General features: G+C 39.9%; 1 protein-coding gene across 1 annotated transcript in view; it reads right to left on the bottom strand.

Annotated features, from left to right (window-relative positions):
* Positions 1-15864, bottom strand: part of gria1a (glutamate receptor, ionotropic, AMPA 1a) — a gene marked incomplete at both ends in the record, with an annotated part of 60258 nt that overhangs the window by 1541 nt on the left and 42853 nt on the right. Inside the window, 3 exons of the mRNA XM_080501760.1 lie at positions 5068-5182; positions 7879-8126; positions 10425-10623. Of these exons, the coding sequence (XP_080357886.1) occupies positions 5068-5182; positions 7879-8126; positions 10425-10623 (562 nt within the window). The remainder of the gene's footprint in view (positions 1-5067; positions 5183-7878; positions 8127-10424; positions 10624-15864) is intronic.

Genomic DNA, 15864 nt, shown 5'->3' with positions numbered 1-15864 from the left:
GGTACACAAAGTCACACAAGTACAGGGTAGACAAGATTACAAGACCCCAGAAAAATACACACAATTAAAAAGTATTAACAATAGTTTCAGAGGCCTGTCTCACAAAGCTGGATTTAAAGCATAAGCTGCATATCTTTGGATTTATCTCCTCCTTTCTGATCCCAGAAAAATAGCGAAAGCAGAATTTGATGCCTAATGATGCGGACCAAATCTGAAGTTTCTCTACGGGGCTTACAATTCATCCATAAACCATAATGATTAACATTTGTATGGGATCAGAGAACAGAATAATAATATATAAAAAAAACGCATTAAGGCAATGATGTAACTTTAGAAGAAAAATAAGCAAATTATTCATACAATTTTAAAGATGTGCAATAAAACTTGCTTGAAAAAAAAGTGTTTTAGAAGGATGTTGAGTCACAGTAGAAACCGGTGCTCTGATCCAGAGGACTGAAGGCTTATTAGTGCCCCTCAAAAATTTCATATCAATACTTTGCAATTCAAAATGTATTTTCTCTGGATGTTTTTACAATATGTCCCACTGAGTTTCCTACAAAGTCTGAAGAACAGCTCGTGTTCAAATACAATCAGATTTCATATTGCAATGAGGAGCTTTCAGTGAATAATAAATAGAGTTGTTGAATGGTTCTATAAATGCAGAAGCAGGCTATGTGGCAACGTTGTGACCTGATGGCACCATCTTTAAAATAAAATAGAAAAAAAAAGTATTCTGTCTGAGCCGTGATGACTGTGATCTGCCTCTTAAGAGCAACAACCAAAAAAAAAAGCAAGATAAGTCTACAGAGGGAAAATTAGCTCCCGGTGATTTATTCAAACTACATTTTTGGTTAAAGTCATTTTGATAATTTAACAAACCATGCTCGGCGCGGCGCTCCTCTCTATCAACGTGGGGAATGTTAATGAAATATTTTAATGCTATTTTCTCTTGAATTTATTCATGAATCTTTTTTTTCCCCACTTCACTGGAGGAGACAAGTCACTTCCTTGTTTTCTACACGCATTTCAAGATCAGGAAGTGATTTCAGGAAGTAGTCGCCCTAACTGTTCACATTGTGCAAACTGGACACGATTGACTTCCATCGACAAGTTGCAAGCTGAGAGGTGTTTCAGCTGAAGTCAGAAACTGCTTTTCCATGATTTGTTGGTAAAGGTACCGGTAATGTGCCAAGCTTGTTTTGGTTTTTTTTTATTTTAAACCTATTAAAGCATTCATAGAACTTGGAATTCTCACTTCCATATATGAATTAATGTGAAAATAGGAGTCCACCCTTCAAAAATAAGCAAATAACTGACAAATTAACATTGTCATCCCACATGTAAAGCAGCACACACAAGTGATGCAGAAGTGTAAATAACCTGGAGGAACCTTGAAAAAATATGTAATCAACTATTACTAATTTCAAATTTTAAACCTTACTGAAGTAACTCTATGGGACAGGCCTCATACACTGAAAACTGACGATGAGCTAAAATAATCCTTTCGCAATGTGGTCACAGGAACCATTTGACACAAAATTCTTACGAAGTCTAAAAATACTTGTGCTGTTTATCAGCCAGATTTAGTACAGATTAAGTACATAGACACTGCACAACCCATGCATTCATGCAGCAGCACTAACAAGTGTTTAGTTTGACACTGCTTCATATATTTGGTTAATTGTCTCAATCTCAGTGGCACTTTTCATGGTGCTTTGTGTGATGGAATTATTAAAAATGTACATTATATTAACCAAATAATAGCTATGAATTGGAGTCTTGAGTCTATACAATATAAATAGTTGTAGTTATGTGAGGATGGGCAACGCTTAATGTGTCTCCTTATATTTATTATGAAGTATATTATATCCATATATCCTATTACTAGATATCAATAATTAATCTAAAAATCGTGTTGATAGCAGGGCAGGTGTGTCAAACTATGTGCAATGAAGAAGCTGATTCTTCCCTGGTTTAAATCATGCTGGTTTGTAGTCACCAAATTCTAAGAAGTACATTAAAAATATTCCAGTCACAGAAAAACAATGTAAAACAAAACAAAAAGAACAAAGTGAAGAAGTGCTTTATACCTTCTCACTGTAAACTGCTGAGAGTTGGTAGATGGAGTTGTTTAAGAAAGTTTGTGAGATTTTTGACTGGGAGGATAAAAATGCTTTGAAATATCAAGCGCTGGAAAGTAGAGAAAATAGTAAAAAAAAACAAAAACCATCTCATTAAAAAGAATGGGTGATTTGATGCTGAAAGTTATATTACATTATAACTTACTGCGAGTGTATATTTAGTGGTTTTCTAAAAAATATCTGTTGAAATGAATTTTCTTGCTGTGAGGATTCATATACAAAGTGTTTTACGATCTGTCCCCCAGAGACCGAGCACTTCATAGCACATGGTTTGACATGTCTGCCGGATCGACAGGAACAGCACACTGAGGTATGAGAACCTTCAAAACTAAAGCTTTCCCTGGACGGGATTTATATTTGTAAAGTGGATAAATGACAGGAAGCATGCACATAGGGTGGCATACTTGATTAGAAGTTGGAGTTGTTAGAGCAGTTGACAGAGTTTGCATCCATACATGCACTCGGGTGGGGTTATGATCAGGGGCCAGGGGGCAGGACGGAGAGATCGACATGTTTGAAGAGTTCAAAGAGAGGAAAAGGGCTTCATGCCTTCATCTGTCTCCCTCACTTCATTCAGTTATTTATTCTTTTCCTCAGGCGTGAGTCGTGTTCTAACAAACCACTTTGAGAGTGATTAATAATTAATCTACAGTACAAACCCAAGGTTATCATAACACTTGTTATTTGTGTGTCTGCGTGCGTGTGTTTAAAGGGTCGGATAATATATTTGGGGAGGCTTTATTCCACCTCGATTGGAACTGTAGCCTATGTATGTGCAACAACTCATGGTAACGATCCAAAGGAACCTGCCACACAGTATTTATTTACACACTGTTAATGAATAGCAAATCTCTGACAACACAAGCTCTTCAGTGAGAAGAAACAGACACCAGAGCACCACCAGAGTACTGGCCCAAATATAAGACACCGTGTGTGGGAGTCACATGTAAAAAAATGTGGGATCACTTCATTTTAGGGGAACAGGATCTTGTTTTTGATCCCATGACATGAGAGGCCGTCATTGCATAAGCCCAGTAAAGTATTATCAGAGTGAAACCAAAACTTTAGTAGAACTATTTCAAAGTAAAACATTTAAAACTAGGAAAAGAAACAAACACAGAAGAATACCAACAACTCACAACACATAAAAAGCTGTATTCGGGGAAGTGGGACCCATTCTGGGGACTTCCCCCCCCCCCCAAACAGTAATTATGTTGTACTGGCCCTCCCTCACTCACACTGCCTCTCACCACAATACGACTGCATCTTTGATGATGAGCGATAAAATCAAAGTCCCTTCCAGCAGAACTATTAGCAGTGATTGACAATTATCTCACGAATGGATTTATTTTGTGTAAGAAAGTTTCTTGCGGGAATGCAGAAAATGACTATTCATATGGTGTGAGATCTAATCTGCTTCTGCACTACAACACAATGCAAACAGTTTTCTCTGAAGGCACACAAAAAAAACAAGACTTCAGCGTGTCTGTTAAAATTCACCTTTATGGACTATAAAACTGATTTTTACAAAAACAGACCTGAACATCTGCTCATTAAGAATTAATGCATTAGTCATATTAAATTGGCTTTAAAAAAGATATTTATCATAATTTTTCAGGATTAGATTCTTTGGCAATTTTGTTGTATTTAATATTTACCAATTTTACGTTTATTGCTAAGACCACTACTTCAACATGAATAGAAAAAATTTGAAACTCTTTTTAATGACGACTGTGATTAATAAAGGAAAAACGATGATATATCCATATATTTAAAAAAGATTAATTTAATGTGTGATAGATTTTAAATATATGGGAGCTTGAATTCTGTGAACTTTTCCAATATACATTTTTTTAAACATTTTTTTAGATGAAAGTGTTTATCTTTAAACCGTCGTCTTATATTCAGGCCAATATGGTGGTACTGCCAGAGCCACATGGGGAGCATCGCTCGGTGTGATAGAGGCTGAGGGCTGGACTCGGGGCTGGTTCAGGATTGGGGCGGGGTAATGCTGGGAGGTGCTGTGAGGTGACGGGGTTTGGGGGTGGAGACTAACCTTTCTTCCGGAGTCCTTGCTGCCACACTCCCCTTTATCGTACCACCATTTGTTTTTCAGTTTGTCTAAGACGGCTTGCTCATTGAGTTTCAACACCGCTAGGTTTACTGGGATTCTTCCAACCATAAGGAAATAACATAAATAACATATTATATACCATGTTATTTTATGTTATTAAATCAGAAACACACAGCAGCAAATACATACACACATTTATATGCTTGAGCTTGATTAAAAGCAAATTGCACACAAACTGACCCATATCACACACACACACACCATATACAAACACACTCACAATAAATAGCATAGAAACCATTAGAAATGAAAGAGTCAAAAGTGATATGCATTAATACTCCATCTATCTCTTTTGGCTTGCTCCCTAGGACAGTAGATGTGTATTACTATATCACTTTGGGTAACCGGCACACACTGCTAACCCTCCTTTATGCAACATCAATGGCCTTTTATTGTGTGAAAAGGCAAAATTAGACAAAACAAATCGCCTTGAATTTGACTATAGCCCCAAATTGGAAGTGGTGGTCTTGTAATATCACCAGCCACAAGGGGTCTAACTGGTGTAATTAGCAATCATAGATCAAATTCCAACTACCTCTGTTCATTTGTAAAGCTGCAGACATGATACAAAAAGTCCCCTCTCTGTGGTGTTCAATTTCCTCCCCTGCAGGCCAAATAATCACCACCCCCCTTTGGCACTTTTGCTTTGCTCTTTCCTCGAACCACGGAGAGATTAAGTGCTGCCGGAGCGGCGGTGCAGCGCGGGGAACTGCCGGTTACCCCCTATCCCTGGCCCGCCCCCACTCCCGGTGGTAGTGGGTTACCCGCAGGGTTTATCAAACTGGCTCTGACCTTGGAGTCCCCGCCCCCGCTGCCGCATTCTCCCTTGTCGTACCACCACTTGTTTTTCAATTTGTCCAAGAGGCCCTGCTCGTTCAGTTTTAACACTGCCAGGTTTACTGGGTTTCTTGAAGATAATATAAAATGATAGCAATTAGGAGACAGTCTATGGGACAAATATACTTGTATGGTGGTGGTGATCATGACAACACTGACACTCCTGCACGTAGCTACTGATATGAGGCAGGAGTACTGCTTTCAGATGCACGTGTTAGTTGTATACTTGCAATGGGCTGAAATGCTGAGACCCCGTACAGTAGTAGTGCCAGGTTTTACCGAGCAGGTACATCAGAAGGAGGGAGAACAATTGAAATGAATGGCGATGCTTTGGATGCTTAAGTCTGTACACAGGTGGTAATTTCCTTTCAGCTGCACCACATTATAGATTGCTATTGTAACAAAGCAATCAATACGTTCAATATCTTTGGGAATAGAAGCTTGTACTGTTTAATTTAGAACTATCAGGGAAATGAACAACAAGTTCAGTTATTAAACAAGCTGAAAGGAAATTTGGTGACCATCTATAGCTGGAGCCACCCAAACCATCTCCTCGCTGATAGCTCTCGCTCTTTCTGGTGAGTGTGTATTCCCTCGAGCTGGCCGGCTGAGGACAAAGATTCTATCCATCTCCAAATCACAGAAAGGCAGAATCTGCAATCAGAATTTACATAAGCGAAGTGAAGATTACAGCCTGTGCCAGACTGTCTGTTTCCCTCGAATCAGTGTCAATTCTTCTGCGGAGTGCGATGATTTGGTGTAGTAATATTCTACCTCTCTCTTGCCGGTAGACGCAGAAGAGTCTCTGTCCCAAACCTCAAGTGTACAACGCAGCCGTAGGGAACACGGATTTGCTCGGGGCCGGTAAAACCTCAGACTTCTTTCTTTTACTCCGAGAAAGAATTCAAAGTATGGATGTTCTGGTTACTAGTGGGGCATCAGTTAGTTTGGCCGGTTAGGTTGTGGTGAGCAAATGCAGCTAAGAGAAGTTACTGAATGTTAGTGGGATGGGGACATTTGCCAGATAAATATATGGAGGTGTTCGACAAATAGTACATGTAGAAGTGAAGCAAGTACAATAAAAACTCGTAGAAAATGTTATACAAAGCAAAGCATGCTCAGTGAAGACATTCCTGTAAAACAAATAGTTATTTCACCAGCACGCTACAATCAGACCTGCACTGCATCATGCATAACAGCCTATATATGAAAGAACAAATTCACCCCTGAGATTGGTGAATAATGAATGGCTGAGAGAGCACTGGTATCAGATCTCTTATCAACACAGTACTAATATTCTATACCCTGTTCAAGCAGATTCATTAACAATGCATTGCAGGTATGATTGAAGTCGGCTCTTTAAAATAACGGGTCATTCACACATGCCGACGTCTTGGTGAGCATAATTGGAAATTTTCTTTTGACATGATTGGAAAATAAAAAAAAAAAAGAAAGAAAGAAGTTAGAATCTTTCTGATTGGCATGCTTAAGCAGTACTCATCCAATCATGAATGTTTGTTATCTGCTAATGAAACTCCGTATCGGGGCATCTGTGAATGACCACGGTGGCATACTGAAAATAACTACACATCATCCAGTTAATAATTAACTCAAAGAGAGGGAGATAACGGGGGCCATCCTCAGCTGTTGTAGGTCTGGACCAATTGAATGACATGACTTGTGAGTGGATTGTGTGTGCTGCTGGAACTGAATCATTAATGCAGCATGTTTGATGTATGCAATGCAATTTGTAATTTAAAACAAGAGTATGTCACTAAAACATCACTTGTCATTATCCTGACCTCTGGTCGTCGACCAATCTGGATCTGAATGAATCCACAGCGAGTTCCAATGAGATCCGCCCATATGGCTCCCTTCATTAAAATAAATTAGGCCTATTATTATAATAAAAGCCTTAGATGCCACCCGCTTCTGTACTCTCTGTAGTTGCAAGAGAAATATAAATGGGAAGTTGGTTAAGGTGTTAATGTGATGTGAAATGACAGCTGCTGCTCTTGGACATCAAGGGCTGAAGTACATCCAGAATGAATTATCGTTCATTACGTCAATTATCACATCAAACGTGGTAAATACGTGTTCAACTCTACTGACATCACATGGTGTGAGCCCTGGCTTTAGTGGGAGAGTAGCCATGTGCAATGGATCGTTTAAAGACTAAAAAGGCCACTTCAGGGGCTCTGATGGTCTATGAGATGCACATTATCATTTTGTATTGGTTGTTGCTATGTGTTTTGGGGGATGCTTCAATTTTGAAGAAGACTGCATAAAACTGGAGCACAAATGCTTCAGAATGTGATTACAAGGCAGGACTGCTCTCTTCAATCAGAGCTTAAAGAAGCATCTCTTACACTTCTGCTAGTGCTCACAAGTCAGCTATGAATTGGCTGCATAAACAAATTCAACATGGCTTTGAATGGTCAAAACTGATTTCATGATGTCATGAATGTTTTTGCAACGTTTGCAAAGGAAACAAAAAAGGATGGCAGTGAAAGCCATGTGCATGTCTTCTACATGTATGAACACAACCGTGAAATTATGTTTTCTTATGGAGAGAAAGAAAAATGCACACCTGAATACAAATGCATGAAATCTCATGAAAAAGAGAAATGAATTGGTCCAAGAATATATGTGAGCATAAGGTCTATGTATAAATAAAGAGGATGGAAGATGATTCTCACACACAAGCTCCAATAAAAGCCCCTGTAGGGGCTTTTATCCACCCGCTTTGCAGGAGCAGGGCTTTACCTGAGAGGGGAGCCCTTCGGTGTGGCAATTCCATACCCTTTAGAGTCCAGGTTCCCTCCCACCTTCATAGTGTCACAAGGTTTCCTCTGTTCGATGTATTCGTTCATTGTAGACTCCAGCAGGTAGGCATACTTGCCCTTGGACTTCCTGACTCTCATTACGCCCTCGTCTGTCGTCCGGACGAACACAAACGGGTCCGCAGACTTCATGTAGGACCACATTTTCTCAAACACAGCAATCTTCGACCTCTGGTAGCCCCAAATGTTCACAACAGAGGGAACAGGAGAGCAGAGAAAAAGATAGGATTTGATTAAATACATATTTAATCATGAAGTTAAAGAGTAACAAAACTAGGACTGCATGACATTAAACATAAAACACAAAATCCCCATGGCAACATGTTTGGTGCAGAATAGTTTTTGTTTTCAGTACTATTCCCTCGATCTTTGTGCTTTTGTGCTTCTGAATTCCAGCCTGTTGTTCAAGTATGAAGTCATGTTGAGATAAAAATAGGAGTTCGGGTCTTCATCTGATTGGTGAAATATATTGACATGCAGAGCATACAACGCATGGAAACAATCATGGATTTCAGTTCAGTCAGTTGTTTTGTTACATGTATATTTCAAATGTTGACATCAGAGTGACCATACATTTGCAATATAATGTGAGGCCCTATTAAAATAAAAAGGTTTGTAGGGATGGTAGAGGAGGCCATTCATAATATCATCATAATATCATCTCAAAGATGTAAGTGTATTGTGTTGCATTTACCACCTTCATGTGCTCATTTCTATTCAAGATAAGAAACCAACAGCTTTCTGATGGCCTGTCTCTTAATGCCACTTTGTGACAACAAATGGTGCAGTGAGTCACTTGTATGCCTGCTCAGAGTTCTGTTCAACAAAAGAAAGAGAGAGAGAGAAAAGCAGCAGGCACTCTCACCTGGTTACTTTTAAAGACCCCCGATACATAGAAATGTAATTGATGAAGCTTTCGCTTTCGCATTCAGAAATGTAATTGATGAAGCAAGTGACTAATGTCACCACCTACCCTGCTCTTAGCAAGAAAACTCAACAAGATATAATCTGGTTTTCTACCTCTGGAGGCAGCGATTAATGTGAAGAAACATGAAGTTCAATGAGTCTCTTTTGAGAAAAGTGACGACTGAAATGCAAAATTTCACTTTCTTTGCACATCCAACTCAATAGTTTAGAAAATTTAAGTTGAAAATTATCTGGTAATAACACCCCTTTGTCCCGATTCATAATACAAAAAAAAGGCTATCTTTGTAATATGCTGACATTGAATGAAAATTAAATTTCTCAGACACTCTTTGAATAAAATGTGATTAATAAAACAAGAGTAAGGAAATTAGGTTTGATGCTAAATTAAGACGCCTCTTCGTAGCCTTAAAGTAGACATTCAAGCCCGTTATATAACGATAATGGTGCTGTTAGTCATTTCTGTGCTGATGCTGGTAAAGTGTTGTGCTGGAGTGCTTCGCTCTGAAGCTCTCCAGGTCCCTGCCTGCATTCCTCTGTCAGGGAAAGATGCTTCGTTTGCTCCCTTTCAGCTTTTAACTGAAACACTATGGAGACCCGTTACCAGCAAGCGAGCTCAGTTACATCTGTGCACAAAAACTGACACGATGCAGAGCTACCAACTCAACATTCACATATTTGATTTAAAACTCTCGCTCTCCAGCCACATATTTCACTGATCGGCAGCTTTTTAACTCTGTAATGGACTGAGTGGGCCTGATGTGCTCATAAAAAAGTTTAAAATTGGGTGCAAACACACATGTGGAAGAACAAACTTGGAAAATAACACAATGAAGGGTGTTTGACTGAAAGGAAAATTCAGATTTACTTGCTGTAATGTAATGTAATTGCAGTCCAACAAATTACTATGTGTTAATGCATGCAAAAGCATCATCTGAATACTCCTGTCCATATGCTCCTTGAGCAAGACACTTAATCCCAAACTGCTCCAAATGGATGGATTGGGTGCCTTGCATGGCTGTGAATGTGGTTAACAATGTAAAGTGCTTTGGGATGGCTCGAACAGTTGAAAAGGCACAATATAAGTGAAAACTATTTACTATTGTGAGCACTTGCATGCAACATATTCTTCAAACAATAAATTGCAGTAAGAAGCTGGAAGATCTAAACACAAATAACGGCAATTATGGCAAAACCAGATGTCATTTAACTAATCAACTGATAAATGCAAAGCTCTGCCATCAACAGTAATTAAAAGAAAAAAAGAAAAAAAAACAATTCAATGTCTGCACTTCTTAGTAGTAGTTTTCTGTGCCACTTGCCTCGAGTGAAGCATGTATGTAATCCAGCGTTGCTGTTCCTAATCTCATCTCACTGGTATTCATGTGATTGTTCACTGAGTTGTATTTACCCCTGCCAGTTTTCAGTGGCACCACACAAGTGGCTTCTTGCTCTGACGCAGGCCCGGGAAATGCAACAGATTTGTCACAGAAGTTTGCCCAAACAGTTATAAGTCGAGCAAATATGTAACTCTGTCTTGCTCACCTTGAAGAACTCTTTGGTGGAGCCAGCATCCAGCGTTCCATAGGCGATCTCCGTCTGCTTTGCCAAATCCTCGGCGCTCTCTATAGGGGACACCATCCTCTCCACGGTCAGGAAAGCAGCCAGGTTGGCAGTATAGGAGGAGATGATGATGAGAGTGAAGAACCACCACACGCCTCCGACAATGCGGCCTGACAGGGAGCTAAAAACAGAAGGACAGGATGTTGTTGGCTGGTCAATAATAGGCATGCACACAACAAACCCAGGCAGAATCAATTATACTTCAGTGGAGGGCCTGGAGAAACAAATAGCATTAGGCTTATTTCTTCATGCTTAATTTAATGTACAATCAAGGAGAGCAATCTAAAAACCTTGCAATGTTAAAACCATCCACATGACCTACATTGCATCACACTCACTCAGTCCTCATTCCACCAGGCTTGGAGAGCTTAGTCCAATCTGCTAAGGAAAGATAACCGGGACCACAAAGGATCACTCAGTTTCCTGCCTGATGTATTAATCTCACTTTAAGAAAGATGCCAATACGTTTCATGGAACCATTTGCATTAATTGTTGGGGATTAATAAAGAGAGGACACTTAACAGCGCTCTAATTGCACTTCCAGAAAAAAACAAATACATATATTTTTAAAAAATCAACTGCAGGCGAAAATCCCCTGAGTCAAAATTCCTGTCTTTCCTCTGTGAACGTCTCTTCACCCCAGGAGAAGCCAGCTCGAACAGCAACAGCAGAAATCATGTTGCTCTACATATCGGTTCCCCGACAAGCACAGAGCCACCGAGTGGCTCAGCTTACGCAACGAAAATGACACAAATCTCAAACAAAAAAGGCTTTTATGATTCACCTTTGTATCGTCAAGCCAAATGGTGCATGAACATGAAGGCGAGATTAAGTATGGAGAGAAGGGGGGGGAAAAATAAAAGGAGAAGCCAAAACATAATCATTTAAGATGCTTTTCAGATGACGGGTGGATGATGAAAGAGCAGCCACGGAGAGAGCGAACAGCAAATAGAATGGATGCAGAGCCTTTGAAAATCAACCGGGGGAGCGCAGAGCTGTCTGCGGGGTGTATGTGAGTGTGTGTGCGTGTGTGTGTGTGTGTGGTGTTTTGACTCTTTCACTGATCATTGCTCAGATGAATGTGGGTGAGGTTAAGCTTTGACTGAGCAGAGGGGGAAAAAAGCAACATGCTTCTCCTCAGTGAATATTCAGTATTGCAGAAAATTGCTCACAGGCAAGTGGTTGATTCTCTCTGCAACAACAAAAAACAAAATCCACACTTGTTGACGCTCTGACCTTCTTCTTTCCACCAAGCACCTTTCAGGTTTCCCTCCATGACATCTGTGCTTTTCAAGGCAGTTTGTACTGAACCTACGTGAATTATCAAAAATGGCTAAAATCAAAAATATGTGGGCATTTAGAAAAGATTAAAAGGACTTGTGCATACTCTCTAAAAAAATAACAACAGAAACAGGACATAACTAATATTAAAACTGTTTTAAGAACAAATGAAAGATTCAAATCTTGTTGATCATGTGGGCCTTTCTCGATGGAGTTTACATGTTATGTGTGTTTTTACTGTTTTAATTGTTTTTTAATGGGTACTCGGATTTCACCCCATTGTCTTAAAGTACATGTTCGAGGTTAAATAGCAACTGTAATTGCTAGTTGGTGTGTGTATATTCTTTGTCGTGTGCACCCTGCCTCCAGTTCCTTGTGATCCTCAGTGAAATAAACAGAAGATGGATTTATGAGTGATTCTGTGAGATTATTTTTTTCTATTGTTGATATTAATTTATCTTCACAATATAATTGAATTAATCAAACATGACTCATCAGCAGTCCACAAAGATTCACTTTTTACCTGGTGGGGCATTTATTGCAGTTAGAAATAATGGGCTGTCGGATAGAAAATAGCACGGTATCAAATGAAGGGATTATTATCAGGTTGCTGCAGAGCTTGATTACAACACGTCCATTTGAGTCAGGTATCAGATCAGGAAGACATCTACAACGTGCAGGGAATACGTAACCACAGAGATATATTTCATGAAGGTAGTTAAATGTTGGCTGGGCCGCACTGCCAGCAATCAGTGGCTCATTAGGGGACATGCAAACTGTTGACTAAGCTTGTGAGTTTTCTTTTTCTTTCAGACTCACTTTATTATGTGTCAGGGCCTCAGTGCATTGATTCATATTCTGCACCGGCTTTATCTCACAAACTAAGGACACAAACAAACATGCACAAATATTGGCAATTTTGTGAAACAAATTTATATCATTATCATATCTTTGAAGTGCAAGAGAAAACTGGAATACTAAGAAAACCCACATTGTGAGAACATGCAAACTACAAAGGGAGAGAGAGAGAGAGAGAGAGAGAGAGAGAGAGAGAGAGAGAGAGAGAGAGAGAGAGAGAGAGAGAGAGAGAGAGCTAAAAATACATTATGCATTCAACCAAAAATTTCATTTCAGAGTTTGATCAAATGCAAATTGACTTGCAAAGCCTTTGTTGACCTTCGTTGCTGCGCGCACATCACAGAGAAGCTGAACTTTGCAATAAATCCTCTGAATGGAAGAGAATGTTTTCAGTCTCATTGTACAAGTACAACAAAATTCGAAGTCCAATTTCCAGGGTCTAATGTAAAAAAGCAAACCCTAAATCAATTAAACACACATCCAAGTTGACTCGCAATAATACTCCACTGATCACAAAATCTAGTATGCATATGATTTTTAGATCTTATGAAAGCAAAACACCATAAAGTGTTTTACGTTTGATCTTTTTTTTTTTATTTGAATTTTTTTCAACCTGAATTTCTGACTTTCTGGCAACCACAGATTCATTTACACTTTCCAGTTAAAATTAGGTTCTTTTCTGAGAGTTGCAATAGCTATCGCAGGCTCAAGCTCAGTTATTAGTGTAAAACTCTCTCGAAATCATTAGGCAGTCTGATATTGGTGAGGAAAAAAAAGAGTTTTCTATGAAAAAGGAGGAGCAAAAAAAGCTGCGTTTGGGGGTAAAGGAAATCAGTGATACAGTCGAGGGAGAAGCAGAGAGAAATGGCGGAGATGAAAAGTAAACTGGATAGTACCACCAGAGGCAGACAAACTCCTAAGCTTTGACTGCTCCTGGCCTCCAGAGATGGCAGTAAACAGCTGTCTAATCCCTTCCTTTCAGTATCCCTTTTTTCTTCCCCTCTCCTCCTCCTCCTCCTCTGTTCTTTTTCCCTTTTCCACCTGCTGTACGTCTCCACCATGCTCCTCGCCTGTCTCCTCCCGTGCTGGGGAGGCGGAGGCTGACAGGGGTTTGTTGGGCCAAGACAACAATAGCTCGCACCTTGGCGCAGACACTGATGCATTCAAGTATGCACGCACTCATACCGACGTGCATGTGCTTCTAAGGACTGTGTGCTTGCGTGTTTGTGTGACTTTGTGGAAGTGAACAACGGGGTCACCGTTTGCTGTGTGACTGCTGGGATGAGGAGAATGTGTGTATGTGGGTGTGTGGGTGTTTGTTGGGGCTCCTGCAGCAGCCCTCCTCCCTCGTGGAGCAGAGCAACTGGCAAACACAGACCTGTTTGTCTCTGTTTGTTTCCTTTTGAACTGCCTTCCTTTTGAGCCTACTTTCCGCTCCTCATGCATTATTGCACAGCAGCCAACCTCGGTGCCTCGGTGAAGTATTAACTACGCTGTCTTATTACAGTATGGGAAATCTTCCAAGGAGCACCATAATTTCATAGTCTTGTTAAGGCAATGATTAATCAATTATTCACTCTGCCTCCTTTTATTGCATTGTGAAGAAAACAGATGTGAATGGGAGCAGCAACTCTTGCGCTCCAGAGTGAGAAATAATCGCAGCATATATGCATAACACACGAGAGCTGCAGTGAACAGTCTGATAACAAACAAGGACATCATTGCAAAATATAAACTTTTAGAACGTGTTTGCACTCTGGTCCGGTTCCCTTCTCACCTGCACAGTAATGTGTATGGATATTAACCAGCTGAGATCTCATCATCAGTTCATAAAATCAAGATATCAAAACAGCAATTCCTCCGTTATGCACATTTATTATGATAAACTTGAGGAGGATACAGCCTTGCTAAATTCTGTCACGTTTGATGTTTGCGCTGCGTACAGCTCTTCGGTCATCTGCACTCACACTCCCACCCATCAGACTTTAATCAGACAGAACCACGAAGCCTTTTCAAGTGCTCAGAGACCTGTTTTCGAATGGACTTGGTCGGGTTGTTCGGTGCGCCGATGCCAGTTTTCACACTAAACTAATGGACAGCAACAACACAGCAATCGTAGCAGTGACACGAGTGAACACATTCAAAAACACAGGCTTTATGTAGTTCTCTCTGTTCCACATCATCATTGATTTAAATCTTGGAAATAAAAAAACGCAGGAGAGAGCAGTTATTTTAAGCTTGGTTGAAAAGCATTTTCACAAATTTGAATTGCGTATTAAATATGCATATGTTAACACCAAATAAATGTCAAACTGGCTTTAGTCAGCAGTGTATTTCTTTTAAAGCAGTGCGTTTTTTTGGGGTTTCTGGGGGGACAGAGGGGAGGGATGTCATGCAATCAAAGACAGCTGCAGCTCTCAAATCAGGAATGCTGAGATTTCAGCATGTTCTGAAACAAGGTCACAGGGATACCTCAGATTAACCTTTCAGCAAGAAAACAGAAATAATACTTTCTCAATCTTTTTTTTTTGCCACAAGCATCAGTCTCCGGTGTGAATCCAGAATTCAGATCTACTATGTCATGTCAATATTTGGTCAACATTTGAGGTGGTCATCACTGGGGCTTGTCCAGCAGTGACGTGCGGTCAGGGAAGGCAGTGCCTCACCTGCCATCATGAAAAAAGAAAAAAAAAGAAAAAGAAAAACATACATAAAATAAATATTAATATTTTCCACTGATTTGTGTTAAAGATGCTTTTTCAGTATGACTACACATTTTTGACATTTTATTAAGCAAAAATCGCAGAGTTTGAGTATTTGCCAATCAGATCCAGGTGAGGCACTGGAGACCTGTGCCTCATGTCTGACTGTGCGATCCAATACAAACTGGGTCACATGACGCCGCCTGTGTCTGTTCTTCAGCATATCGCCAACATGAACTTTGCAGAAATATTTGTTATACAGCATGACTCTCTACAGCCCGTGTCATCTATTTAATGTATGTGTGAGAGAATTGTTCTTGCTCATCGTACAATAAACGCTGCGTGAGGCACGCAGGTACCCAGCCTCACCTCAAGGGGGCATAGGTGAACTGAATTTTGGTCATAATCTCCATTGAGACATTTTTTTTTAATGAGATAGGAGTAAGTAAAAAAAAACCCAAGTATGGGATAACTAAACTTTTGGCCTAAAATAATTTTTTTTCTTATCATTTTGATAGACA

Source organism: Blennius ocellaris (assembly GCF_963422515.1).
Source record: "Blennius ocellaris genome assembly, chromosome: 9".
NCBI lineage: Eukaryota > Metazoa > Chordata > Actinopteri > Blenniiformes > Blenniidae > Blennius > Blennius ocellaris.
The sequence above is the reverse complement of the archived record's forward strand: the minus strand, read 5'-3'. Positions and strand labels throughout refer to the sequence as shown.